This window comes from Erpetoichthys calabaricus, chromosome 3 (genome assembly GCF_900747795.2).
Source record: "Erpetoichthys calabaricus chromosome 3, fErpCal1.3, whole genome shotgun sequence".
In the NCBI taxonomy this organism is placed as follows: Eukaryota; Metazoa; Chordata; class Cladistia; order Polypteriformes; family Polypteridae; genus Erpetoichthys; species Erpetoichthys calabaricus.
The window spans coordinates 234,561,443-234,589,321 of record NC_041396.2 but is presented as its reverse complement, the minus strand read 5'-3'; the positions used below and the strand labels follow the sequence as shown (position 1 = coordinate 234,589,321).

General features: G+C 36.0%; 1 protein-coding gene across 1 annotated transcript in view; it reads left to right on the top strand.

Annotated features, from left to right (window-relative positions):
• The window catches only part of map3k5 (mitogen-activated protein kinase kinase kinase 5), a 179,915-nt gene that overhangs the window by 117,712 nt on the left and 34,324 nt on the right, over positions 1-27,879 (top strand). The window contains exons 9-19 of the mRNA XM_028797905.2: positions 1,667-1,826; positions 4,080-4,233; positions 6,917-7,024; positions 10,383-10,432; positions 10,925-11,020; positions 12,123-12,204; positions 13,684-13,817; positions 16,320-16,447; positions 18,834-18,970; positions 20,544-20,649; positions 26,925-27,082. Of these exons, the coding sequence (XP_028653738.1) occupies positions 1,667-1,826; positions 4,080-4,233; positions 6,917-7,024; positions 10,383-10,432; positions 10,925-11,020; positions 12,123-12,204; positions 13,684-13,817; positions 16,320-16,447; positions 18,834-18,970; positions 20,544-20,649; positions 26,925-27,082 (1,313 nt within the window). The remainder of the gene's footprint in view (positions 1-1,666; positions 1,827-4,079; positions 4,234-6,916; positions 7,025-10,382; positions 10,433-10,924; positions 11,021-12,122; positions 12,205-13,683; positions 13,818-16,319; positions 16,448-18,833; positions 18,971-20,543; positions 20,650-26,924; positions 27,083-27,879) is intronic.

The following is a 27,879-nucleotide window of genomic DNA, read 5'->3' as shown; positions in this document are numbered from 1 at the left end:
CGTGCGTAGAATTCGCACTATAACATGTATTGTCTGCTTTTTTTACCTGCATTATTATCAATCTTTAATTTAATATTGTTTATTGTATCAGTATGCTGCTGCTGGAGAATGTGAATTTCCCCTTGGGATTAATAAAGTATCTATCTATCTATCTATCTATCTATCTATCTATCTATCTATCTATCTATCTATCTATCTATCTATCTATCTATCTATCTATCTATCTATCTATCTATCTATCTATCTATCTATCTATCTATCTATCTATCTATCTATCTATCTATCTATCTATCTATCTATCTATCTATCTATCTATCTATCTATCTATCTATCTATCTATCTATCTATCTATCTATCTATCTATCTATCTATCTATCTATCTATCTATCTATCTATCTATCTATCTATCTATCTATCTATCTATCTATCTATCTATCTATCTATCTATCTATCTATCTATCTATCTATCTATCTATCTATCTATCTATCTATCTATCTATCTATCTATCTATCTATCTATCTATCTATCTATCTATCTATCTATCTATCTATCTATCTATCTATCTATCTATCTATCTATCTATCTATCTATCTATCTATCTATCTATCTATCTATCTATCTATCTATCTATCTATCTATCTATCTATCTATCTATCTATCTATCTATCTATCTATCTATCTATCTATCTATCTATCTATCTATCTATCTATCAGGAAGTTGATCGAGTGACATAGCGTGTCGGAGAAACTCGAAAGCTCAAGTTCACAAAGTCGCACAGTGCCCGAAATAAAAAAGTTGTCACATATCAAAGTCGGCGTGAAAAGGCGACTCGTAGCCCACCGTCTGAGTGTCATATGAAAGCTTATTAGGGTACAGTGAAAAATGAAAATCGTTTAATTTACTAGTTTCTCAAATCCCATCGTAACTAAAGTAGCACATTAAATGCTTTGTTGTGTATTCAATCTTACACTGTATGTGCTTTATGTGCCTGAATCACTACGTGCTCTTCCTCCGACAGGACACAGAATCCATTACGTTCGTAATATTACAGCTCTCTGAATAATTAAAATACTGAGAAGTATACGTGATATAATTTTCATAATGATATGAGTTAAACAATGTTATTAAACATGGGAACACGGTGGCGCAGTGATTGTTCATGTCTTACAGCAAGATGCTTGCTGCGCCATGCGCGACCTTCAATGAAATGCTTTATTACAGAAGTACTGTCTTTTTCAAACGTACTAACCCCCAATTCCTGTCCTTACTTTTCTTTCTCCAAATACTTTATAAAGTGGCTCAGGATGTGCAATATTATAACTGTATCATATGTACAATTACTTCACGGTAACTTGCAAGTGCAAACAGTTCTACAAGGAGCACTTGAGCCGCCGTCGTGGATGTGGATCTAAGAAAGGGTAACCACATAGGAACAGTAGCACTGCTTTAACGTTGCATGTATACCAGGAGTGAAATTTATAATCTTTTGTATATTATGCAGTGCTTTGTTAGCCATGCTTCTATTATTATAAATCTAACCACCATATTTTACATTTTAAGCCAATTCCATCAATTTCTAAATTTTAGTAAACTTGACTTTTGTTTTTTATTTAATGAATTTATTACTCGTTTTATTATTATTATTATTATTATTATTTATACAGGTGTGAAGCTGAGCAGCCTTCTTGGCAAAAAAGGAAACTTGGAAAAATTGCAGAGCTACTGGGATGTGGGGTTCTTTCTCGGAGCCAGTCTTTTAGCTGGAGACAAGATGAGGGTGATACAGGCCTCTGAGAAGCTTTTCAGACTCAAAGCGCCTATTTGGTAAAGGAATCCTTAAGTGGTTTATTGATATTTATTCAGTTTTAATTACGTAAATTAGTGGGTGTGATGGAGCCATTATAACAATTAATGGAGAAGAACACTGAAACTCTGTGATGGGCTGGTGCCTTGTCCAGGTGTTGTTCCTGCCTTGTGCTTGATGTTTGTTGGGATTGGCTTCGGCTTCCCTGTGACCCTGCCCTGGATAAACGGTTAAGCAAATGGATGGATGGATGGATGAATAGATACTGAAATCCTTTGAGAATATTTGAATGACAGTAGTAGAAATTTATATCTACTATTATAAATGTGGTATGTTAAAAGATTGAGAAAGCACATTCTACAAAAATACTGGTAAAATAATAGTATGTAATAATAATAGGCAAAAATACAGATTATGAAGTACAGCTAAAATATGTAAATTAACGTGATTTAGCATACCCATCATAGCTAGTGAGGGTGTTCAATAAATACAAAACATGATGGACACATAGTCAGTGTGCTTGTCTGATAACAAGCATCTGTTCTTTACTGTACATACAGCTTGGGAGATGTCCTGTTTGCTTTTAGTAATGAGAAGTGATGTATCTTCACCATGTTTTTGCTTTAAATCTCTACAATTATATTTTTTTCTGGAAGGATGACTTTGTAACATATGTTCATGTTACTATCATTGTCTTGCATGTAAATTATTACCTATGTGTTATTCATTATATTTTTGCTTTTGTAAAAAGCTAAAATTATTTTTTTACATCAAAGCTTATATTTTAGATTTAATTTGTACATTTTACTGATCGGCGGCACGGTGGCGCAGTGGGTAGCGCTGCTGCCTCGCAGTTGGGAGATCTGGGGACCCGGGTTCACTTCCCGGGTCCTCCCTGCGTGGAGTTTGCATGTTCTCCCCGTGTCTGCGTGGGTTTCCTCCGGGCGCTCCGGTTTCCTCCCACAGTCCAAAGACATGCAGGTTAGGTGGATTGGCGATTCTCAATTGGCCCTAGTGTGTGCTTGGTGTGTGGGTGTGTTTGTGTGTGTCCTGCGGTGGGTTGGCACCCTGCCCGGGATTGGTTCCCTGCCTTGTGCCCTGTGTTGGCTGGGATTGGCTCCAGCAGACCCCCGTGACCCTGTGTTCGGATTCAGCGGGTTGGAAAATGGATGGATGGATGGATTTTACTGATCAATATGAATGAAAAAAGTATCAATATTTATTTACCAACAATGTAATAAGTTGTGCTTAAGTTATTTGACATACAAAAAGATTTTATGTGCGTTGGTAATCAGAATAAAGAAAAACAGTAAAGGGAAGAATTGGTTCTATAAACTAAATTTAGAGATGCAAATGTAGTGTCAAGTTTTAATGACATAAAATTAGGGCAGTGCATGAACATGAAACTTTTGCAGTTCCATCATTAATTCAAAAGCTTGACCCCATATGAACATGTCTTGGGTTTATACACTGCTCTGGTGTTCAGAAGTAGCAATTGAATAATATTGTAGCAAAAAAAAATATTTTGGACTTTTGAGCATACACTCTTACATGTAAAGGTGCCAAAGTGGCCCTTTAGAGTGTTGCCATTTTTGTTTCCTGAAAGACCCATCCACATGAAGGTTCCAGAAAGAACCTTTATCCATTTAGATCTCTAACAGGCTCTATACAGTAAATAACCATGAACAGATAGTGACATATTTGTGAAATACCAATAGGTCCTGATTTTATAAGGACTTTTGATGCATATGTCCATTAACACAGGCTACATCCAGCTGTTCTTAATCGTTTAGTGCCCTGCTTGGTAGCATACCACATATTAAACACTTCAGTTTTCTCTACATATTAGAAGTTTTTCAAAGCAAAGAACCAATTTCCTTTTCCAAAATTAATGCTGCCTTGTCAAGCAATAATTCTATAAGGAACCACACAACCCTATAAAGAACCATAAAGTGCTATTAAAGAAGCATTATTTTTAAGAGTGTATGACCACATAACTGACATGTGGATTATGCAACATTAGTAACTTGAGATTTCTGTAATTAATATTTTAATAATTTTGCTATTGTTCATTATTGATCCCCGCTGGCCACCATTAAAGACCTGAGTGTTATAAATTTTGTAATCTCCAATTTCCAATGACACATGAAGCTATTTTTTTTCAGCCATGACCGTAACCAACATAGGTTAAGTAATAGATAGTAAAAAGTATGTTTTTGGGTGGAGTATTACTTTAACTAATTACCAAAAGGGATTTCTTTTATCAATCACAGGTACTTAAGATCAATCGTTGAGACTATACTGATATACCAACACTTTAAGAAGCAGAATGTGGAACAACAAGCACCCAAACATGAGTTGGTGGACTTTTGGATGGACTTTTTGGTAGAAGCCACAAAAACAGATGTAACTTTAGTCCGATTCCCCGTAAGTAGCTCTAATATTTTCTGTTATGGTCTTATTTCTCATAAAATCTACTTCTTATGCATTTTTGTAATAATAAGGCTAGAAACAATGTGTTTAATTACATATCTCCATTTGGGTACACTGCTCAGTATTTCATTTACTTTAAAAAACTGCCTTAGTAATATATTCTAACAATATAGATAGATAGATGGATAGATAGATGGATAGATAGATGGATAGATAGATAGATAGATAGATAGATACTTTATTAATCCCAGGGGGAAATTCACATACTCCAGCAGCAAAAAATATTAAATTAAAGAGTAATAAAAAATGCAGGTAAAAAATAGAAAAATAAAAGTAGAAAAATGCACAATATATGCATAGATTTGGCTTTCTTATTTTTATGCTTGCAAAAATGAAAAATTGTAGTACAATGAAGGTACCATCCAGTTTGTACCAACTAATGAGACAAACAATTACAACCAAACTACACAAGACTCCAGGGTAGGTTTTCATAGTTTTAAATTAGTAAGCTGAACAATAAATTTAAATGCAAGATGGCACTGAGTCAGTGAGGATGTGTTTCTCCATGTTTGACGTTATTGTGACTGGGAAATGGGAAGATTATGAACTTCTGCTGACAATGTGCTTTTACTTTTTGTTTGAATTTAGATCAAGGGACCTGGCAGGCCACTGTATAGTTGTGATGTTTTGAAGATCTTCCCCAGTCATGGCAGCAGTTATTTGCCATACACTGAGCACCTCTGGTGCACTCATTGACAACTAACTGACTTCTGCCGCTGTTTACTAGAGCCCTCCAAACCGTGATGCCTACTGTTAGTTTTATGCATATACTGGTTAACAGTGAAATGTAGAGAGAACCTTTCAGCAGGTCTTCCAATTAGTGAACATTGCCAATTACTCTGATCCACAGGGAAACACAACTCACCATTAAGAGTGAATAGAGGCCTTCTCCAGGGATTATTCCTGCCTTGCGCCCAATGCTTACTGAGATAGGCTCCAGCTTATTGGATTTGATAGATGAATGGATCGATAAAACAAGCAAACATCACTTGTAATTATATATACCTTCACAACATAAACACCAAAATAAACTATTAAATTAAATGCCAGCAGTCAGCTTCTCCACATGCCAGGTATGATCCATTGAGGCAAATAACATGTTACATTTATTGCTCAATTGAAATTCATTTGATTTTTTACATTTAAAGATGAGCCCTCCACCATATCTTACTGTATAACCTAACAGAGATTATAGTATTTATGCCAACTTGTAAAATTTTTGTGATTTCTTCATTTCTCGGATTATATTTATGTAGTGACCAAACTTGATGGACTTACAGTACTCCTCTCGTTTGTTGAAGTTATGCACATGTGGTAGCTGACATTGAGAGGTTCACCTAGTTACACTGTACCTACTGCCTGTGATTTTTGTATTTTTCATTACTGGTAAGGTAGAGTAAAACATTAAGAGCTTCTTGTACACTGTTTGCATTAGTTCGCCCTTTAGGCACTGTTAATAATAATACAGTAGTAGTAATAACTTTATTTGAATTGCACTTTTCCAGTGCTCAGAACACTTCAGATTACAATATGTCTTCATGTGCAAATATCTGAAAGTGAATTCATTGAATTGTAAAATTCAAAAATGTTCCACTGTTTACAGAGTTGCTACAGAGTTCTTTAATCTTTTTTAGCAAGGACAAACATCCATATTCAAAGACTGCTTATTTGATCATGATTTGTCATGGTTTATGTGTTCATTTGTGTAATGCACAAAAGAACTGATCAGAATATGCTTGTTTATGTTTGTGTGTGCTTTTATTTTCTCCACCTACATTCAGTGCTCTCAGATATTTGAAAGACGTGCCTCTTAGATTGATTGATATGTCTACTGTAAATTGGTTTTGTACTATATGTGTGTGAGGAAGTCTCAGAGTTGGTTTTTGCATTGTTGTGCTTTTGTACTGAGAGGAACTGTCTATAGAAAATCCATGAATGAATAAGAAATGAAAATAGAATCAAATATATTTTCAGGAACCAATTTACTCAATGATATAAAAATGCAACCTGGACTCCCATTCAGATGATACTGTTATGCTTTAAATTGTGTGTCTTCAAATGGTATTCTTTACAATTGCAGCAAATTTAATTGTGTACAAGGACCAATGACAGAAATTGCTCTCAAAGTGAGATCATACTGTAGCTACAGCATATGACAAGTATAAAAATATGATTCCATTTTGAATAGGTTTTTTGCATTAAACCACACTTTCAAATGTATTTATTTATATAATTATGTAATAGTCTACATTTTATAATCCTAAGAGCTGAAAAGATGATTTGAAAATAGGAAATAGTTTGTAAACAGTGTGTACAGTATATTGAAAGGAAAAAGAAAGGAATACATGTTAGGAAAGAGAAAGTTATACTCCAATCTAGAATATAATTACGAAATATAATATTCTCAGACCTGCTAAATCCAATTCAGTATTGGTGCTTTTCAAATTTTATTAACAGAAAATAACAGAACATCACTTTTGATTAATTGTAAGGTTTTAAAGCTTGCCTTCAGAAATTTAAATAGTTTATTAACATTTAGATAGTTGAGTGGGTGTTTTGTAATTTCATATTATACAGTGACATTCATCTTAAAATTTAAACATTTTATTATTTTCAGGTGTTGATATTAGAACCTACTAAAGTGTTCCACCCATCTTACCTTTCTATTAACAATGAAGCAGAAGAAAAGTCTGTATCTATCTGGCACGTGGCACCTGATGACAAGGTAGACAGTTTTAATAAATTTTTATTGTACTTTTTCATAATTATCCATTCTTTCACATTAGAATAGTAATGAATATTTTGGGTACTGTATCCACCAGTGCTATGCCAAGTAGCTTCTGTATGCTTTCATTTTCACTAATGGCCCAATTACTCATTATCTGGTTGGCACACTCTATATAGCCAAACACAAGGTACATAACTTCTTGGCATACAGTTTGTCATTTGCATATATTTTCAATTAAACTGTTACCATATGTTTTCAGTTAAAACATTTCTGTTGTCACACTGCAGCTTGCCATAAAACTGCTTCAGTATTTATTAATGAAGCAAAACATGTCATGTTCTCCTGTCAGGCATATAAAAACAACAAATGAAGCAGAAACCCAATATTTTTCTGTGTAAATAGTTTGCAATTTATATCCATACTCACATTTTTCATGATATAAGCATATAAATGTCAAGAGGGATATTGGATAAAAGCAATGCTAGGCAAATAAATGTAAATGTAAATAGACGTACATTCAACTGATTTTATTACAGCTCAGTGGACCTGGTGAGCTACAAATGTTGACACATTAGTAATAGTACCTTTAGGTTCATTTGAAAAGTGCTATATGCCTCCTGACATGTGATTAAATGAAAAGCAGTTGTCCCATGGATACCCGCATGCCTTTGTCATCAAGTAAAGCAAAGCAAGTGTGAAAAGAGATCAAGTATTGCTTATTCTACAAAGATATTCTAAAATGGCATAGACCCGTTTGTTGGTATCCCTAGAAAGATCATAAATAAATGGATTAGAATGATTTTTCAAACTAGCTGTTTTCTTTAATTAGTATCACACATCTCCAATCGTGCAATAAGTCATTCAGTCTATTTGAATGGAGAAAAGTAGTCATGAACTCCAAGGTCAAGGTCCATCAGTATCTGATCACACCATCCGTCGCTTTTTGAGTAACTGTTGTCTCAATGGAAGAAGACCCAGGAGGTCCGTTGAAAGAAACACATAAAAAAGCCAAATTGGAATTTGCTAAAATGCATATTGACAAACCACAATGATTCTGGGAGAATGTTCTTTGGACAGATGAGACAAAACTGGAGCTTTTTGGCACATTACATCAGCTGTATGTTCACAGACAGAAAAAGGCGTTTTCAAAGAAAAGAACACCATGCCTACTGTGAAACATGGAGAAGGCTTGGTCATGTTTTGGGGCTGCTTTGCTACGTCTGGCATGTGGTGCCTTGAGCCTTTCTAGGGAAGTATGAAATCTGAAGACTATCAAGATATTCTGGAGCAAAATGTATTGTCCAGCGTCAGAAAGCTCTGTCTCAGTCACAGCTCCTTGTTCCTGTGACAAGATAATGATCTAAAACATATAGCTAAAAGCAACCAAGGATGGTAAAGAACAAAACACTGGACTATTCTGAAGTGGCCTTCTGTGAGCCCTGATTTGAATCCTATTGAACATCTATGGAAAGAACTGCAGTTCTGGAGAAGGCATCCTTCAGACCTGACAAAGCTGGAGCAGTTTTCTCAGGAAGAATGGACCAAACTACCTCTTGACAGGTGCACAAATCTCATTGAGAGCTTCAGGAATTGCTTGTTTGCAGTGCTTTCCTCTTAAGGTTGTGCAACAAAATATTAGGTTAAGGGTCCCATCATTTTTGTCTTAGCCATTTTCATTTGTGTTATCATTTGAAATATTCTTTCGAATCAAATCTTTAAAGCAAAGTCTTATTTTTGATAAATAAATAATGATGGGTACCAATTACTTTTGTCAGTTTCAAGTTATTTCAGAGACAATTGTAGGTTCTTCATTTTTGTGTAGTGGTACCAACAAGTTTGTCCACTTGTTTATAAACTGGAGTTTGCATCATCTTATGCTAATACTCTGTATTGTGCTTTTTAATCATCAGACCTTGCAAGCTCTTCCAAAATTGCAAGTCTGCATTGACTCATATGATAAATCCATTTTTATTTAAACACCTACAAGCTAAACAATTCCAGTGTTATTTTTCTAAACTGTGCACAGACCTTAATCTGACTAATACAGTCTTACTTTGATTATATTTTTGCTTCTCACTCTCTTATTCTCACCCAGTTAGTTTTAGATGTACCTATTACTCGTCCTCCTTGTCTGATAATATGTTCTTCTTTGTGCACTAGTCCTACTCACCTTACCTCATGCCACCTGCTAGAGACTCAGCTTCTCAGCTGTGAGCAAACTGCCGACAAATTATATGCATTTTGTGCATTTAAATCAAAGCTTACTTAATGACTGTAATGCATGCTGGGATATGACTAAATGGTGCATATCAAGCGTGTACTAAGCACTGTGCTGTCACTGACCTACAGTCTAACTTCTTCTTTTTTGAAAGGAACATACCCTCTTGTAATGAATAATGAACATGAGCTGCAAAATATTAAAGTCACTGCACAAGGGCTTGTAAACAGTTATTTTGTGTTTTATATTTGTAATAATTCAGAAAACTTTGTAGACATCTGAGTTCACTTTGACATTAAAGAGTCTTCTTGTGTTGATTAGGTTCAAAAAAGCCAAATTAAATCCACTGTGAATCAATGTTGTATAACAATAAAATGTGAAAAAACCAAGGGTGAATACTTTTTATAGACACTACATACAAATATTTATTTATGTGATTATTATCAGTCCAGTTTCAGCTATTTATTACAAAGAGCAAAGAGAAGACATTTAATTTGAATATCATAATAAATGCCAGTATTTAAACAAAATTCCAGTAACTTCCACATTACATCCTGAAAATGGGTTCTAGCTCAGCTATGACCCTTGATTACATATCTTCTTGGCATTGTGCTCTACAAGCTAAAATATACTTTATTCCGTTTTGGAAAAAGATGTCGGTATGGTCCAGATTCTATTCTTTTATTTTTATTCAGAGCGTTTAACACTGTCTGGCCTCTACAGCTGGGAATTAATTTCAAGACAATGCTGAAGTCCCTGTGGTGTCCTGCATTGTAGATTGCAATATCTATATGATTAGCCACACATTGTGTGGCTCATGGAGATTGTGTTATAGATTGTGGTCAGCAGTACATTTTTTCCCTCCTTTACCAGTATACTTTGGACAGTATAATTGCAATGTTCTCTGACTCAGAACATTACTTATATGATATTTGTATTGAACCTTGTGTATCACAGAGTTTTAGTGCCATGGACTTAAATAAAGGTGCTTTAAATTACTCTAAATTTCTATATACATTTTATCATATTAATATTGACAATAACTATTTATTTAACCTAATAAGCATGATTAACTGGTCATTAGCATTGCCTGATTGTTTGACTTAACAATTATATATTTGTGTTTATATTTTGTAGAAAGGAATTCATGAATGGAATTTCACACCTGCTTTAATTAGAGGAGTAAGGTCAGTATATTTATCACAAATTCTACATATTTACACATATTTATTTTAAAGAATTAAAAATGTGATTATTTCTGTTTGAATTTTAATAGGAAAAAAATAGTCACCATAGATAGGATACCAAGAAAACAGTGAGCTCCAGTGAGCTTGGAGTCAGGAAGATTGTAGTGATATTAGTCTGAACAGTGGAAGAAATAGAAGCTAGAGGTGTCAGACAGGTACATGAGCTGTAGAAGTGTACAAGGCACACTACCTGTTGAAAAGTCATGTTTACATAGGTCCCAAGAAGCACTATTTGTTTTCATTTGTTGAATTTTCTGCTGTGTGTTGCTCCTTATGTGTATCTGTCTCCATCGTTTGCTTTATTTTCATAATAAAGACTTCTTGTGCTTCGGCATTCTTGATCTTAATTTGGATTCTTCGAGAGCTCAAGAGCATCGTTATTGATCAAGTTGTTTAAATAAAAGTTTCACTTAATTTCTTATTTCTTTTTAGTGTTTCAAAATTTGATGAGCGCTGTTCTTTCCTGTACGTGTTACACAATGCTGAAGACTTTCAGATCTATTTTTGTACAGAACTTCATTGCAAACGGTTTGTGATATACTATTTTTTTCTTAGATGTCTCCTATTCTACATTTAAAAAGTTTTTGAAGAATAACCTTTATTTAAATCATCTTACTTTGGCTTGCTTTGAAGGTTAATATCACTATTGTTTCTATTTATTCGGTAGTCACCTTTGCCAAGGTGGTTCTTAACACAAGGATTCAGTACATTTGTATAGTCTGTATATAACGTGACATTCTGAAAGTCACCTAATCTAATTCAGGATCATGGTGGGGCACAGCATATCCTACCAGCACTGGGCACAAGATAGAATAAAAAACAACCCTTGGTAAGGTTGCAGTATATTGCAGGAGACACTCATACACACACTCCCACACTTGAACTCACTTTAGATTGGTCAACTTAATTGGGCAATCTGAGAGAAAAAATCTGAGCGTCCAGAGAAAAACTCACAGTGACCACATGCAAACTGCACATGCACAACAATCAGGGCACTTACTGTAGCTCTGCGAGGTGACAGTGTTAAGCCATCTGCCAACTATGCCACCACATTGTATACATATACAGTATATCTCTTTACTCAGAAATTAAAAAATATTTAAAGTGAACACACTTGAATCCCAAATTTATGAGAGGATTTGACAGAATGTAACTGATTCAGAACACACATCCTAACTCTATCTGGCAAAATTGGCCATAAAGATTGATTAACAAAGACAGCTATATTGAAATTGCATGTTATTGATGAGAAAATAATTTGCAGAGAATAATGAATAGTGCATTAAATTGGTGCATCTTTTTGACTTCTTAAAATACCTGCCCTCTTACTCTACTTGTACTTGAAATTAAATATCTCTCCTTTTGCTTTTCATTTGCTTTTTTAATATTTGTAGCAGATTCATTCATAATTGTATTCCCGCTGTTGAATGAGTTCTTAACTGACTTAACCAGTACCCAGTACATTCCTGTGTTGCATTTTGATTTGCCTTCTTTGGCTGTATTTTTGATGTTGTTGGGCAAAATTTGACCATAGATATTGTGACACTGAAGAGACTGTTTTTGTGAGAAATTCTTGCCTGGTTCACACTGATATTTTTATAAGTCTTCTTTGTTATTATATTTAATGCAGATTCTGTGAAATGGTGAATAACATAACTGAAGAAGCTGGAAAGAATCCTGATGAAGGAGAATATGATGGATTCTCTCTAGAGGTGAGAGAGGAGATCATGCAAATAAAATGGATTTTGTGTGGTGTATTGTTTGAAATAAGACAGAGCATTGTTGAAAATTAAGTTATATATTGATCTGTTGTGAAAAATTTGTGCACTAAAGAATGCATTATTTGATTAGTACATTTTTAAACATTGAAGTAATTATTTTATTCATAAATCCCAACATTAGTTTTTTTTTGGGGTAGGCTTTGGTTTTTTGGCACTTCTGCTGGTTTTCGAAACACTTTACTTTTTTCCACAGTTGCTTGCTGCAATGGAAATAACTGCACTCATAGGGAAGATAAACATTGCAAATGTGCTGGGTATCCTGGAAATATTTTTTTCTGAGGGTAGCTCTGTGGGGGCAGTGAGGCTTGGTTGAGGTAGGGACACCCAGGGAGGAAGTTAGCAGTGTTCCACTATAATAGTAAAAGATAGGTAACCAAGCCAATACATGTCCTTCTAGAATAAAAGAGAGGGAGGACACATGAAACTGGTTTGAAGACAAAATATTTACTGGGCAAAGGAGGTAGCACCTGGTTTCTTGGTCTCGGATCTCTTTAAATGTGGAAAAACGGCCTTTAAGATGCCGGGACATTAAGGAACTGCTAGGGGTTTGTTCTAGTTTTGTGATTCCAAAGCATAGCCAGAAGTAAACCTTCATGCCAGAGGCACATATGAGCACAGAGTAACCAGCATTGAGAAAGGGAGTGCTTTGTGCAACTTGTGAATTTAGCATTTGAGCAGGCTACTCCATCTAACAGGCAGAAGTTCAAGTATCTTTAAAGATATGCACATATTCAACTGTTTTTATATTTTACTCCAGACTTTTTATTGTCTAATATTATTTTGCCTTTGTTTGTTATTTTTACTGTAGAAACTCATATGCTCTGACCTTGTCTCTCTCTATCAGATGTTTTATATGGGACTTCCTTCTGCTGTGGTTGTGCCTTTGCCTCTTAGTCCTCATCAGTGCACACTGCAGTGACACCCAGATATGCAATTAGGTTTTTATAACTGTTCATACAGACCAAGCATACCTACTAATTTAAAAATCATCATTTTATATTTCTATATATATATTGCATTTGTGTTTAGTGTTGTGTTCTCTTTTATTACATGGTATCGTGTGTTTTATTTTAGGTGTAATACAGTGTTTATGGCATATAAATGGAAAAAAGGCAGTCAACTTAAACTGGCTAAGGTTTTTATGCTAGCTCCTAGACAGCAGGGCTTTGTAATAAAAATAATTATTGTCAGTTCTGTCAAATAAACCATCTCTACAAGCATAGATCATTTCTTGAAATGTGAAACATATTCTGTTTTTTTATTCTTTTAAGTGAATCCATGCATTTTAATTGTACATAATCCATAACAACAATTTTTAAAATGCTGATTAACAGATTGTAGTCTACTGCCTTTAATAACAGTGTTTGTGTAAGTTAATTATGCTCTTTTTGCCCATGTTTTTACCTGTAGTATGATTATGAATATGATGAAAATGGAGATCGGGTCATCCTTGGAAAAGGAACATTTGGTGTTGTATATGCAGGCAGAGATCTGAGCAACCAAGTCCGGATTGCTATAAAGGAAATCCCTGAAAAGGATAGCCGGTATATTTTAATTTACATTAATATGTTGGATCAGAATTCATTCTGAAAAATAACAATGTGATTAATTTAAAACAGAGTGCTTTACAGTACTTAATCTAGAGTTCCATACAAGAATTATGTTTCCACTTCTTTGAAGCTGACATTATTTCCAAACATTCTATATATGTGTATTTATATATATATATAGTGATGGACGGCCGGCAGCTCAACCCGGCCAGGATGCCCCTGGAATAGAAGGATTGGGGAAGGCAGCGACTTGCCAACACTGCTTCCCCCAAGATGCTAGTTGGCAACTTCCCTGGAGTGCAGTGGTACCCCGGATTTCCACAGAGCACTATGGGACATGGAGTTTGAATACACAGCCCTGCTGGGTGCCGTGGGTGCCACCAGGAGGAGCTGTCAAAGGACCTGGGGACGAGGTAATCACGAGGAAGGAAGCCCTGAAGTACTGCCAGGCTGAAGAAAATTCCTGTTCTGTATTAGACCCTCAAGTTCCAGCCAATCACGTGGTCAGAAGGACAGAAGCGCTTCCGGGTCACAGACTATATAAAGGACTAGTGGAGACCTAGCAAGCGAGCCTGGGAGGGAGTGTAACAGAGCTGCTGGAAGGAGAGGATAAGATTTATTGTGTGGTTATTAGTGTTTTTGTATGGTGGCGAAGGTGCTTCGAGGCATTACTATTAGAAGAGAAGGAATAAAAGATACTTTAGGTGCTTTTACCTGGTGTCTTGGGCATTTGTCTATCGGGTTTGAGGAGCGGCAGCGCCCTCTAGTGTTACAATATACATATAGACCAACCAGAAATGTAAGGAGATGTTCAGTGTTGTATAGCCCCAGGTTTGCATGACGATGAAGAACCCCCTAGTTACTTATGACTGTACAAAGGGTGACATGGCCACCACGCCGGCCAGGAACTTCCACAATGGCATGTTGACCAATTATTTTCCTGCATCTCCGCCTCCTTTTCACCAGACTGAACCCTGCTTCATCCATGAAAATGTATTCATGGGGCCTTTCCATAGGCTCTTGTGAAAACAATCTCTATAGAAACAGATAAGTAGTTTAGCACAGTAAGTGATACAAAAAGACAGATCTCCGCAATAGCGTATTTACAGTATATGCACTCCAGATTTACGTACTTTACAATATAGTTCACAGTACTGTAAAGGTAGCAACTGCAACTACTAGCCTACAATAACAGTAGGCCTATGAGCATAGAATTGTACTGGAAACATCAGTGCTGAAAAGGTTACACTTACTGATATCTTAGATCTTTGACTCTTGAGTTGCACTCAATGGGTACTCTGTACACTTATTTCATGCTAAGTCTGTAGCCTTGGAAGACAAGGTCAACAGTTGACAGAGACACACTGTTGATGCCATCAAAGTTGACATTGTCTTCGATCACTCTCTGCTGGATTTCACAGATTCAGATAGCATTATTTTGAAGCACCATGTCAATAGTGGTTCTTGTTGGGAGAAAAGAGAAGTCCTTCCACCCTCATTTGGTCGTGCTTCAATTCTACAGAGGTGATAATACATTTACAAACGTATACAGCCAGTAGAAACAGTATTGTAATGAACATTACAGTACATACAGTATAGTATACTGCATGTCGAATGTTGTACAGCAAGGAACAATTACCTGTTCTGTTCTTTGAATGTCCTGATAATGCCGGCCACAGAGAACCTGCTCAAATTGGGTTGGACTCTTTGTCCAGCTTCTTTCATTGTCCTTCCATGAACAAGGACATGGTGTACAACAGTTGCCCGAATTTCATCAGTAATGATTATTCTTAGTCTTTCTCGTCCCCTTCCTCCTCGTCCACCACCTTTCACATGAACTCTTCCTCTTCTGCCTCTCTGTATGTTTCTGTCCATTGTAGATGAATGCACATGTGCCACCTGTGCACTCTGAATTGAATTTTATCCTGCCTAATTGTTCATTAGAAACATGAGTGTTCAGTTTTAAGTCACTGTGTGTAAGAGATGACAGCTGTGTTGGATTTGTGTTCACATTTTGCTGGCAGTGTTTACAATTTTGCAACACAAGTATATCACAGTGTGAAATGTGTTTAGTGACTGGGAATGTGTTTAAGGTTTAGCAAAAAAAGAGCTGATGAATTTTACAAATTGTGTCTAAGTACCCGAACAGTGTTTGAGGTTTGGCCAAAAGAGTGTTTGATTCAAAAAATTAGTTCAGGCCACCGAGAATTTGGTTCTGAGAATGGGGTTTATTGTTTTAGCAACTGAGAAAAACTGTAAAATGGGAGGGGAAGTTTTGACTTCCTCAGATCTGTATTCTGACAGAGTGAATGATTTATCACAAGAAATTCTTATTCATATAAGCTGACTAAATGTCATAATGATTTGTGAATAATCATACCCAGGCACAGTATGAAATAAGTAAAAAGTTAAAAAAACATTACAAAAAAAACAAAAAAAGTTGTTTTGGTCAAAATGGAAAAACTGCTGAACTTAAAATGTGTATATCTGTTCTAGGTATTCCCAACCTCTACATGAAGAGATAGCCCTGCATAAGCACCTCAAGCATAAAAACATTGTTCAGTATTTAGGCTCTGTCAGTGAAAATGGTTTTATTAAGATATTTATGGAACAAGTTCCTGGAGGTGAGAAATTTTTACCTTTATCTGTACTTCTGTGTTTTCTGTATATATTTGTATTTCCTCAGAGTGTTCCTGAGAGTCATAGAATACATTCATAATCCAACTAAAGAAGAATCCTGTCTTGTGTCTGCTGCTGTCAGCTCATGATCCATTTACTAGTCCAAAGCAGTTGCTTTCACTGATTTTAAGAAGTGGTTCTTGTGTTCAAGTCTGTCTGGGGACAGACAGTAGGCTAACTATAAAAAGCAAGAACATTTTCAATAACTTTAATACTGAAAATTAATCAATGTGATGTAGTTTTGTTGTCTTATCTTTTTGCTTTAGTAGCCAAAATGATTCATTATTCCTAATCTGCACATCACTTTGCTGTGTAGAGCCATTGCAGCTCATCTGAAATTGAGCGTATGTGTGGCTTCCTCTCCTTCATATTCTGTTTTTGAACATAAGGAGGTGAATGTTACACTTACCGACAGGTTGTACAGTTCCTCTAGTTAGAGACTGGCTTTTTCTTGACCTCTGCTATTGCAGTTTGATTTTGTATGAACTGGCTGGGTGTTTTGTCAAGCTAATAAAGTACATTACGTAATTATTTAAAAACAGGAAGACTTTTTGACATCAGCAGTTTTAACCACTTCCTATAGTGTACTTTGAGTTCCTGTACAGTGTAAAAAGAGAGAAGACAGATCAATCTGTGAAACATTCTTTCTGATTGTATTTTCTATGAAAAATTTAGTGGCCTCAGACTGTCAAATAAACTACCAACAGCATTCTTCTCCTAAAAAACATAATACATAAGCACTGCTTTCATACAGTGTTAATATTATAAACAAAAAAATAACTTGCTATGAAAATTTAAACATACTGTATACGGCATTCTTATCTGAAAATAATTTATGTTTAGAAAATAACGGTGTATTATCAACCACATCATAATTAATGCCTTGTATCACCTGCTAGCATTGCCTGAGTAAAGCTGTACTAGCTTAGTGAAGTTCTGAAGGTAGGACGGTAATATGATCTATTGAAATGATGAGTTCTAGATTTTAATTAATACAGAGTAAGGCAGAGCAAGTGAAAGGCACAATGAGGAAATATAATTCAGTGCACCAGCTTTCACCCGGACTTTATTACCTAAATTATGTGTATTGTCTAGATACTCCTCCTTCTCCTTCTCCCATTCTTTTTACGTTTGCTTTTTGACCGTTTAAAGTAGTTTGTTGATTCGCTTTTTATCTACAATAAGCAAGCCATCATTCTCAGCCATGTCTAGATGTGGAGTAGTCAGTGGATTATATAGACAGTTTAAATTATTTATAGGAGTACTGTATTTTGCAATTTACCTAAAATGTCTTTATGTCCAACACCCAGGTTACAATGACATTGTATTTACATAATAGATAGATAGATAGATAGATAGATACTTTATTAATCCCAATGGGAAATTCACAATGCTTGAACACTTGATTTATTACACATAAAAACATTATACCTGGCGCTCATTTCATTAAAATGTATTTTTAATTACCTGTAATGTTTTTGAGAAAATGTTCAAAAAACAATGTCATACACTTTTTGTTTCCAATGTGAAAGGGATGACATATCTCAGCTAACCTATTAAAGCTAGTACCAGGGTACTTAAACAGAGACTCGATACTGTCATTCAATCTCATGTCCAGGAGGAATAATGTGAATTATATCCAGCACATTTGGAATGGTTCATAGCTGAATGTAATGAAAATTTCCACTGCTTGCTCACCAGAATTAAGGACTGGAGATCAAGGACCTCAGGTTTTGTTCATATTTGAAAGGAAGTTTGCAGATGTTGATCGAGACTATGATACACATAGCTTTTGATTTACCAGTCATTCTACATATTCTTATATGGTCATGTGCTCTAGGTAATGAAAGAAAGAATATTTCAGGTGCATGCACTGGTTGCTGGACTCTTTGTTCACGATAGGTTTAGCTGAGCTCCTCACCCTAAGAGTCTGAGAGCAGATCTGCTGCTTTTCCAAGTTGAGAGGAGTCAGTTGATATGGTTTGGGCAAGTGCTTAGGATGCCCTTCAGGATGTTTCCCATTGGAGGCACATAAGGCTTAGCCCACTTGGAGAAGACTCAGGAAATGCCTCAAGAAATATATATTTTGATCAGGTAATTTCTAAAGTGGAGATGGTAAAAATTGGTAGGAGTAGAGTGTCCTGTTTTGTCCAGACCAATATATTGCCATCAAAACCTTCTTGAAGTGGTTCAAGATGTTACTTTTTGGTGTCTTTACATTTACTCATGCTGTGTATTTATATGTATTATTATTTACAAGTGTCTGTCATGCAGTTACTATTCATGTGAAACTACTGTTTATTTCCTTTTAAATGTGCTACATTATTCCAGGGAGCCTTTCTGCACTTTTGCGATCAAAATGGGGACCTTTGAAGAACAATGAACAAACAATAGGTTTTTATACCAGACAGATTTTGGAAGGTTTGAAGTATCTTCATGACAACCAGATTGCCCACAGGGACATAAAGGCAAGTTACTTTTAAATATGTATTTAAATAATATGTTGAGGATTCTAGTGTTACTTTTGCATGGTGGAAGGGGTATTGTCAAAACAAGTGTGAAATGTGTTTATGACTTATAAATTTCCCGAACCCGGTTTCGATAACTACAATCCCAGGAAAGAAAGGCCTTCTCACTTTCCAGAGATGTTTCCATGGCCACCTAGATGAGCCAGAAATTGAAATGTTGTGTTTGGGAGAAGTTGCACATATCTGGCTATCTAGACTAAATATTAGGATTCCACTCTTAAGAAAACACTGAATTGTAGTTCATAGAATATTGTTTGTTTTGTAACTCTTAACAATGATGTGTAGTGTAGCAAAGAACAATGGTAAAATAGTGTGGACAAATAATTGAATATTTCTTTCCTGCTCATCCACCACAAGAAATCAAAATGTTTTTTATAAATGTTGAGGATGTATTTGTTCTAGTAAAATCAGTAAGTTTATAACTGTCTTGTTAATTTACAGGTATTTTTTGGTGATGGTTAACAGTTTTATTATAGACAAAACAATTTGATAACACATTTCTCCTTTTGAGATTAAATCATGTGTGTCCAGTAGTTTACACAGGTATTTTTCCATCGGTCCATAAATTGAGCAAACATCAAAGAAAAAAATGCAAAATATCAAAATATCGCTAGATACTATAACAGATTTAGAATAAAGTTTAATGCACAGTAAATACCCGCCAGGCATGGCAACATCTCTATGTCAGGCTTCCTGAAATGTTTTCTAGGAAAATGTCATAGGCCGATACCAACACAACATAACATCACTGGACGTAGCATTTTTGTTCCTTGAACTGCAGCCCCGATCCAGGTTTACCAACTGCAAATGTTGAAGGTGGATTCACCTTGCAAACCTAAAGCACTATATTATTACTAACCTTATGCAACTTAGTCCTCACCATTCTTTCCAGCCCTACAGGCCCAGTCCTGCAGGTTGATCTTCGAAATGCTGTGTGCTATTAGCAAATGATTTCAGTTGATAGATTGGGCAACATGTTGACTGAGAGCGGATTGCTATCAGCTTTCTAAAATATGACAATCCACTGTATTGCTTTCAGGCTCCAAAGCAAAATCTTATTTTATTTATTTAGAACTTTTAAACCCCACAAATGTTTGTCTATCACAAATATAAAGACTACTACATCTTTTCCTTTGTTAACCTTGGAATTTTTTTGTTCTCAATGTGATTTTTTGAATTTCCCTAAGTCATGTCCACTGTTTCCCACACATAATTCCGTCTTCTTCATACTTTTAGAGTTAGTCCTTTTGAAATTATTCACTGGAGTTGAAGACTTATCTTTTATTGATTGCTTTAAAGATTTTAATTACAAGTCAGATAATAAGATACATGAATTCTCCTGTATTATATCATAACTCTATATAGGCCCCACTTTATAATAATAAATAATGAGAATTTGAAGTTAAAGTTGTTTTCATTTTAAATACTGAATTACTTACCTTTTTCTGTTAGATAAGGACAATTATGAATCAGTAAATTAAACCTTTTTTTTCATCTTTGATTTTAATTTTAGGGTGATAACGTCTTGATTAACACCTACAGTGGTGTGCTTAAAATTTCAGATTTTGGTACTTCCAAAAGACTTGCTGGCATCAACCCATGCACTGAGACCTTCACAGGTTTGTAAATTTGGAGTGTCATTGATGTATTGCCATTTTAATGTATTTCGTCCTGTGAAGGGTGCGGTATCGCATTGTACCAGTGCATGCTCCTCAACCTGACCTGACCCGATTGTACCCTCTACACTCTCAAACATTCCTCACAGTATGACGCTGATATCACTATGCTTCATGGTGGGGATTGTGTGTTTTTGATAATGTCAAGCATGGTGTTTAATGGCCAAAAAGCTTGATTTTGATCTCAACAAACAGTAGAAACCTATTTCAGCTGACTTAGGAGTCTTCTATCTGACTTCTGGAAACTCTTGTCAAGATATTATGTTCTTTTATTTAACAGTGGCTTTCTCTTTGCCACTCATATAAAGCTGCAACTGGTGAAGTACCCATGCAATAATGTACAGATTCTCCAATTATATGTACCCTGTACATTAGCTTGTAACTCCTTCAGAGTTCTCAGAGGTTTGTTGGTGGCTTCTTTTACTAGTCTGCTTCTTTAGCATGATCACTTTTTTTATGCAGGGCCTGCTGTAGACAGGTTTACAGGTGTGCCATACTCTTTCAGTTTCTTAATGCTTGATTTAACTGGATTCCAAATGCTGTTCACTGACTTGGATATTTTCTTGTACCCATCCCCTGACTTGTACTAGGCAATGTATGACAATATAGGACTTGAGAAGTGATAAACACTGGTATCCTGAAATGTACACTGTACTTTTGAGTATTTTTGAAAATTACACAGTGATTTTTATTTCTGTAAACGTGATACTTAATGTTCATACCCAAGCAAAATTGCTTTTCATTAACAGCATTGTTAATAATTGTGCATTTATTATGAACCATTAATCTTTTCTGGAGTCACTTGGCGTCTATTGAAAGTACTACACAACTTTTGGGAACTGGAACCACAGAAAATGTGAAAGTTTTAATAAGCTCCCAATATCGGTTTATGCATAAAAATGATCACAGGTCAGTGTGAAAATTCTGATATTTTCTAAAATGTTAAAAATGTTTGTATGGTCCCTCCAAGTAAATCATAGTTTTGAGGTTAGTTAGGTCCTTGGCTTCAAAGTTCTTATGGAACAGAAAGGAATCCTCCGTCAACAGTTTTCCACTGTAGTTTATTATAGATCAGGGGGCAGAGTGTCATTACTGGACATTGAACTGTACCATCGGGGCTTTTGTTCTGCCTGTGGCTTGTAGCTGGTTGTTCCTGTTAACCCCTTTTCTCAGATTGCCATTGAATCCAATATAACTGCCCCAGACCCATCTCCCGTTCACAGCTCTAAAACTAAAATCTTGTTCTACCAGTTCAGGACTCTTAACCTCTTACATGTTTAAAAAGTTCTGCCCTGTGCATGAAGTACATTACTGCCCAAAATGGAACCTGCAGACTCTCATCTTGAACAACCATGTCTTATATACAGGTGGTGGTCCCTCCCATCTTCTTTCACTATGTTTATCTAAGAACCCTAACCTCCAAAGCATTCTACTTCCTGAAAGTGTCTTGTCAGATGTCTGTCCATTGATCTCTGTGTTCCCTTCTGCCAGGCGAGCATACCACCTACAATTTTGCATATGTTTTAGGATTGTTCCCAGTCTCAGCTCTTTGGATGTGTATTGCTAATTTTTTCTAGTCAATCTCTCATCATTATAATCTCTTTCCTTTCTAACATTTTTCATTTACTGGACCTCTTAACTTTCTCCCTATCTTTTATCCAAGGCACCTCTAGCTTCTGAATGGAAACCTGATGTTCCTGTCTCCTTTTCATTTTGGTACTCTTAATGTTTCCATGGTACTTTTCTGGAACACTGAGCGGTGATATTAAATGGCCATCTTGTCCATATATTGCAGAATGGTGTGCTCAGTGAAACAGAATGACCAGCAAGGGTTTGGTGTCCAGGCTATGTTTCTCTCCTTTTAACTTTTTCAACGGGGCAAATTTTGTGGCATGAGACTGAGGCAGGGTGATACTTTTTACTGATATTATTGTTGTTACTGTTGACTTATTATGACTTTTTAGTTTTTTAGAAACGTTCCAATTATTACTTTTTACTGCTTCTCTATATACAGTATATAAAAGTCAATGTACTGTATATGTGTGTGTATGTATGTATGTTCCAACATCACTTCCGAACGGCTGGAGCAATTTTCATGAAACTTGGTTACACATGTTTCTCATTGGTCAACTAAAAATACTGTAGGGTGAAATTAACCCTAACCCACCCCCTTCTGGGTAGGGTGGGGGGGTGATCTTGCGGTCTTGTATGCATGTTATCATCCACTTGACACTCAGAACAACCACCAGAGAGCAAACTGGAGGTGACTGCCAACATTCTTTATGGTTGAGCACCACCGCACCACTGTTGCTTTTGAAATTAAATAGAGATTCCATGCGTCAACTGAATGATAACATGCATACAAGACCGCAAGACAAGCACATTAGTGAGTCTTCATTGTTTGCTAATTTATTTTTATTTTTAAAGTTGTGGGGGTTTTTTTTAATAATATTTTTCTCAAACAATTAATAATTTTCCTTCCGGGCAACGCTGGGTATTTCATCTAGTTTTTATTAAATTACATTGAACATTTGATCACAAAATATAAAAGTTTGGAAGAAAGTTGTCTGGTGCCAGACAGTGTGTGTTTCAGAGTAAGGTGTTTATACATTTTTTGTAGCCTGAACTAGCCAATGTGGAATTTTTTTTTGTAATACAATGTAAATGTAGTATTACATTTATCTTATTTAATGATTTCTAGCCTGGCTAATTACAATGAACACTATCTCTATCAGTTACACTTAGGAAGAAGTAATTTGGGTAATTGTATCCAAGAATCATTTTCAAACAGTCTGTTCAAATATCTTGCATAAGTCTGCCCAACATCATTTTTCAAAATTAGAAAAACATTTTTTTCCATTTTGTGGCCTTAACAATTTAACAATTTCACTTTTGTTTATTTGTAGCCAATATGGTGACTGAATTGCTGACATTTTTTTATTTTGTTAGTATACTTTGTGGACTCCAGGGGGCACCAGTGAGCCCGGAACACCAGACACAACAACCATAAACACAGTTCCAAGTTAAAACAAAGTTATTTGTTTGCATAAGGCGGGCTTATATGTCAGTCCATCCATCCATCCATCCATCCATCCATTTTGCAACCCGCTGAATCCAAACAGGGTCACGGGGGTCTGCTGGAGCCAATCCCAGCCAACACAGGGCACAAGGCAGGGAACCAATCCCAGGCCACAGTATATAAATTGGTAACTCCAACACCTTTCTGTCTTCTCCACCTCCGCACGTCCTCTTCCTCCCGACTCACCTCAGTGAGAGATATGGCTCCTTTTATGTTGGACCTGGAGTACTTCCGATGTCACAACATAGCATGTGGGAAGCACTTCCGGGTCATTCTGAAGATCTCCAAAGTAGGGAGATCTTTTCCCAGCAGCACCTTCTGGTGGCATCCAGGGACCTTGACAGGTTTTTGCCCTTCCGAACAGTATGTCACCCTGAGGGAGTCCAAACTGGTACCAAATCAGAGTAGCAGTGCCTCCGTTCACCCTGAGGGATAAACTGTGTCTGAGAACCAGTCTCCCTGAGTCCATCCCTTACCTAACATCCCCAACCTGGATAAGAACCTAGTTTCTTCCCAGCCGGGTTGAACCACCTCTTTTGCGGTCCATCCACTATGGTGCCCTAGCCAGGAGAAATGACTGGCATCTACAACTTTTAATTTGCTAATGTTTTAACAAGTTTTAATAAAGAAAAAGTGAGCATAAAATGAAAGAGTGAATGAAGCTTTAACCTGGCAAGCAAGGGAAATTAAGCTCTGCAGAATTAGTGTTTTGTGTTAATGAATGAATATTTTTAAAATAGAAATGCGTATGTTTGTGTGTGTGTGTGTTTAACTGAATGTTGCATGCTTGTGAACAAATAATATTTGTGTTTATTTAAAGTCTTACATGTGTACTGTGTGTGAACTTACAGTAACAAGTATGGAGGTGTTGACAAGTAAAATTGTACAATAATAATTTCACTGCTCACCTGGCTCATTTAAATGCAAACACAGTGAGGACAGAAGAATTTGATTAATCACCTCTAATTGTATTACCTTTGACACTCCTTTGCTATGTGTTAGAATACTATATAAATGCAAAGAATTATTATTATTATTATTATTATTATTAATGACAGTTAATATCTGATGATTTGTTTAAGACAAAAAGAATTTCGAATATTATGTTTCAAATGGTGAAATATCCACGCCCATATTTTCATGTTACTACTAATAATGACTTATTAATATTTTTTATAGTACCTTCTGCGTTCAGTACATATTTGTAAATTAATTTTTGGAAAGTGACCTTGAGATAAGGTGCAATATAAATAAAAGGTGTTATTATTAAGTCCTGAAATGTAAAAATCATGTCATCACCCATTTTCTAATTATTTCTGAATTATGGTAGCACTTAATTAGTTGGTGACACTATTTAGGATATAGTATATTCATTCCTATAGACAGTTATAGTTGATAAGCTTTAAACATCTTGTAATTGCTTCTGCCGTAATATAGTACCTATATACAGTGGTGTGAAAAACTATTTGCCCCCTTCCTGATTTCTTATTCTTTTGCATGTTTGTCACACAAAATGTTTCTGATCATCAAACACATTTAACCATTAGTCAAATATAACACAAGTAAACACAAAATGCAGTTTGTAAATGGTGGTTTTTATTATTTAGGGAGAAAAAAAAATCCAAACCTACATGGCCCTGTGTGAAAAAGTAATTGCCCCCTGAACCTAATAACTGGTTGGGCCACCCTTAGCAGCAATAACTGCAATCAAGCGTTTGCGATAACTTGCAATGAGTCTTTTACAGCGCTCTGGAGGAATTTTGGCCCACTCATCTTTGCAAAATTGTTGTAATTCAGCTTTATTTGAGGGTTTTCTAGCATGAACCGCCTTTTTAAGGTCATGCCATAGCATCTCAATTGGATTCAGGTCAGGACTTTGACTAGGCCACTCCAAAGTCTTCATTTTGTTTTTCTTCAGCCATTCAGAGGTGGATTTGCTGGTGTGTTTTGGGTCATTGTCCTGTTGCAGCACCCAAGATCGCTTCAGCTTGAGTTGACGAACAGATGGCCGGACATTCTCCTTCAGGATTTTTTGGTAGACAGTAGAATTCATGGTTCCATCTATCACAGCAAGCCTTCCAGGTCCTGAAGCAGCAAAACAACCCCAGACCATTACACTACCACCACCATATTTTACTGTTGGTATGATGTTCTTTTTCTGAAATGCTGTGTTCCTTTTACGCCAGATGTAAAGGGACATTTGCCTTCCAAAAAGTTCAACTTTTGTCTCATCAGTCCACAAGGTATTTTCCCAAAAGTCTTGGCAATCATTGAGATGTTTCTTAGCAAAATTGAGACGAGCCCTAATGTTCTTTTTGCTTAACAGTGGTTTGCGTCTTGGAAATCTGCCATGCAGGCTGTTTTTGTCCAGTCTCTTTCTTATGGTGGAGTCGTGAACACTGACCTTAATTGAGGCAAGTGAGGCCTGCAGTTCTTTAGACGTTGTCCTGGGGTCTTTTGTGACCTCTCGGATGAGTCGTCTCTGCGCTCTTGGGGTAATTTTGGTCGGCCGGCCACTCCTGGGAAGGTTCACCACTGTTCCATGTTTTTGCCATTTGTGGATAATGGCTCTCACTGTGGTTCGTTGGAGTCCCAAAGCTTTAGAAATGGCTTTATAACCTTTACCAGACTGATAGATCTCAATTACTTCTGTTCTCATTTGTTCCTGAATTTCTTTGGATCTTGGCATGATGTCTAGCTTTTGAGGTGCTTTTGGTCTACTTCTCTGTGTCAGGCAGCTCCTATTTAAGTGATTTCTTGATTGAAACAGGTGTGGCAGTAATCAGGCTACGGAAATTGAACTCAGGTGTGATACACCATAGTTAGGTTATTTTTTAACAAGGGGGCAATTACTTTTTCACACAGGGCCATGTAGGTTTGGATTTTTTTTCTCCCTAAATAATAAAAACCATCATTTAAAAACTGCATTTTGTGTTTACTTGTGTTATATTTCACTAATGGTTAAATGTGTTTGATGATCAGAAACATTTTGTGTGACAAACATGCAAAAGAATAAGAAATCAGGAAGGGGGCAAATAGTTTTTCACACCACTGTATATCATGGTAAATATAATCTTTTTTTGTTTGTTTTTGTAAAACATGCTTTTATTGATTAATAAATTTGTTTTATTTTTCATAGGGACCCTTCAATATATGGCACCTGAAATAATAGATAAAGGACCAAGGGGTTACGGCAAGCCTGCAGACATTTGGTCTTTAGGATGTACCATTATTGAAATGGCTACTGGGAAACCCCCATTCTATGAACTTGGAGAGCCACAGGCTGCCATGTTTAAGGTTTAATTCATATTTCTTTGTGATTTTATGTTATTATAGCATACTTCATGGGATTAAAGAGTATCTACATTTAGCAAGAGTGGCAGCATTTCTTTAGCCTTTAAGGTTTGTAAGGGAGGCACAGTTTTGTGAAGAAACAAAAAAATACATTGACAATTTCAAAATGTAGTAACTATTGGGTTTATACAAACGTCTAGGAATAACATTGTAGTATTTTAAAGGCATTGAAAATGATTAAAAATGCTCTCCAATATTCCACTCCATATTTGAAATGTCCCTGGATTTACTACAAGTATCCAGCCTATGGAAATAGGCAATTGTTATTCCTTTGGCAAAAGCTGCACAACCCAAAGCATTAAGTGACTTTAGACCAGTGGCATTAACTTCTCATATCATGAGATCCTTTGAGAGACAACTACTTAACAAAACTGAGGCTCTTCTGCACCCTTACCAATTTGTATGTGGAGTGAAGACGGGTGTGGAGGACACCACAGCAATACTTTTGAAATTACTGTACAAGCACTTGGAAGGAACAAAAAAATCATGGAAGATTGCTGTTTATAGACTTTTTGTCAGCTTTTAACACAGTCTAGCCCCATATTTTAGTTGAAAAACTGATTGATCAGGTCTGTTTGGACCTTAACTTGGTGGGATGGATTCTGGAGTTTTTAACAAACAGAACACAAAGAGTGAGTGTCAATGACCGGTTCTCTAAAAGTCAGAGTACATCTGTTGATAGTCCACAGGGGCGCTGCCTATCTCCTCTTTTGCTTATCTTATATGCAAATGACTGCAGG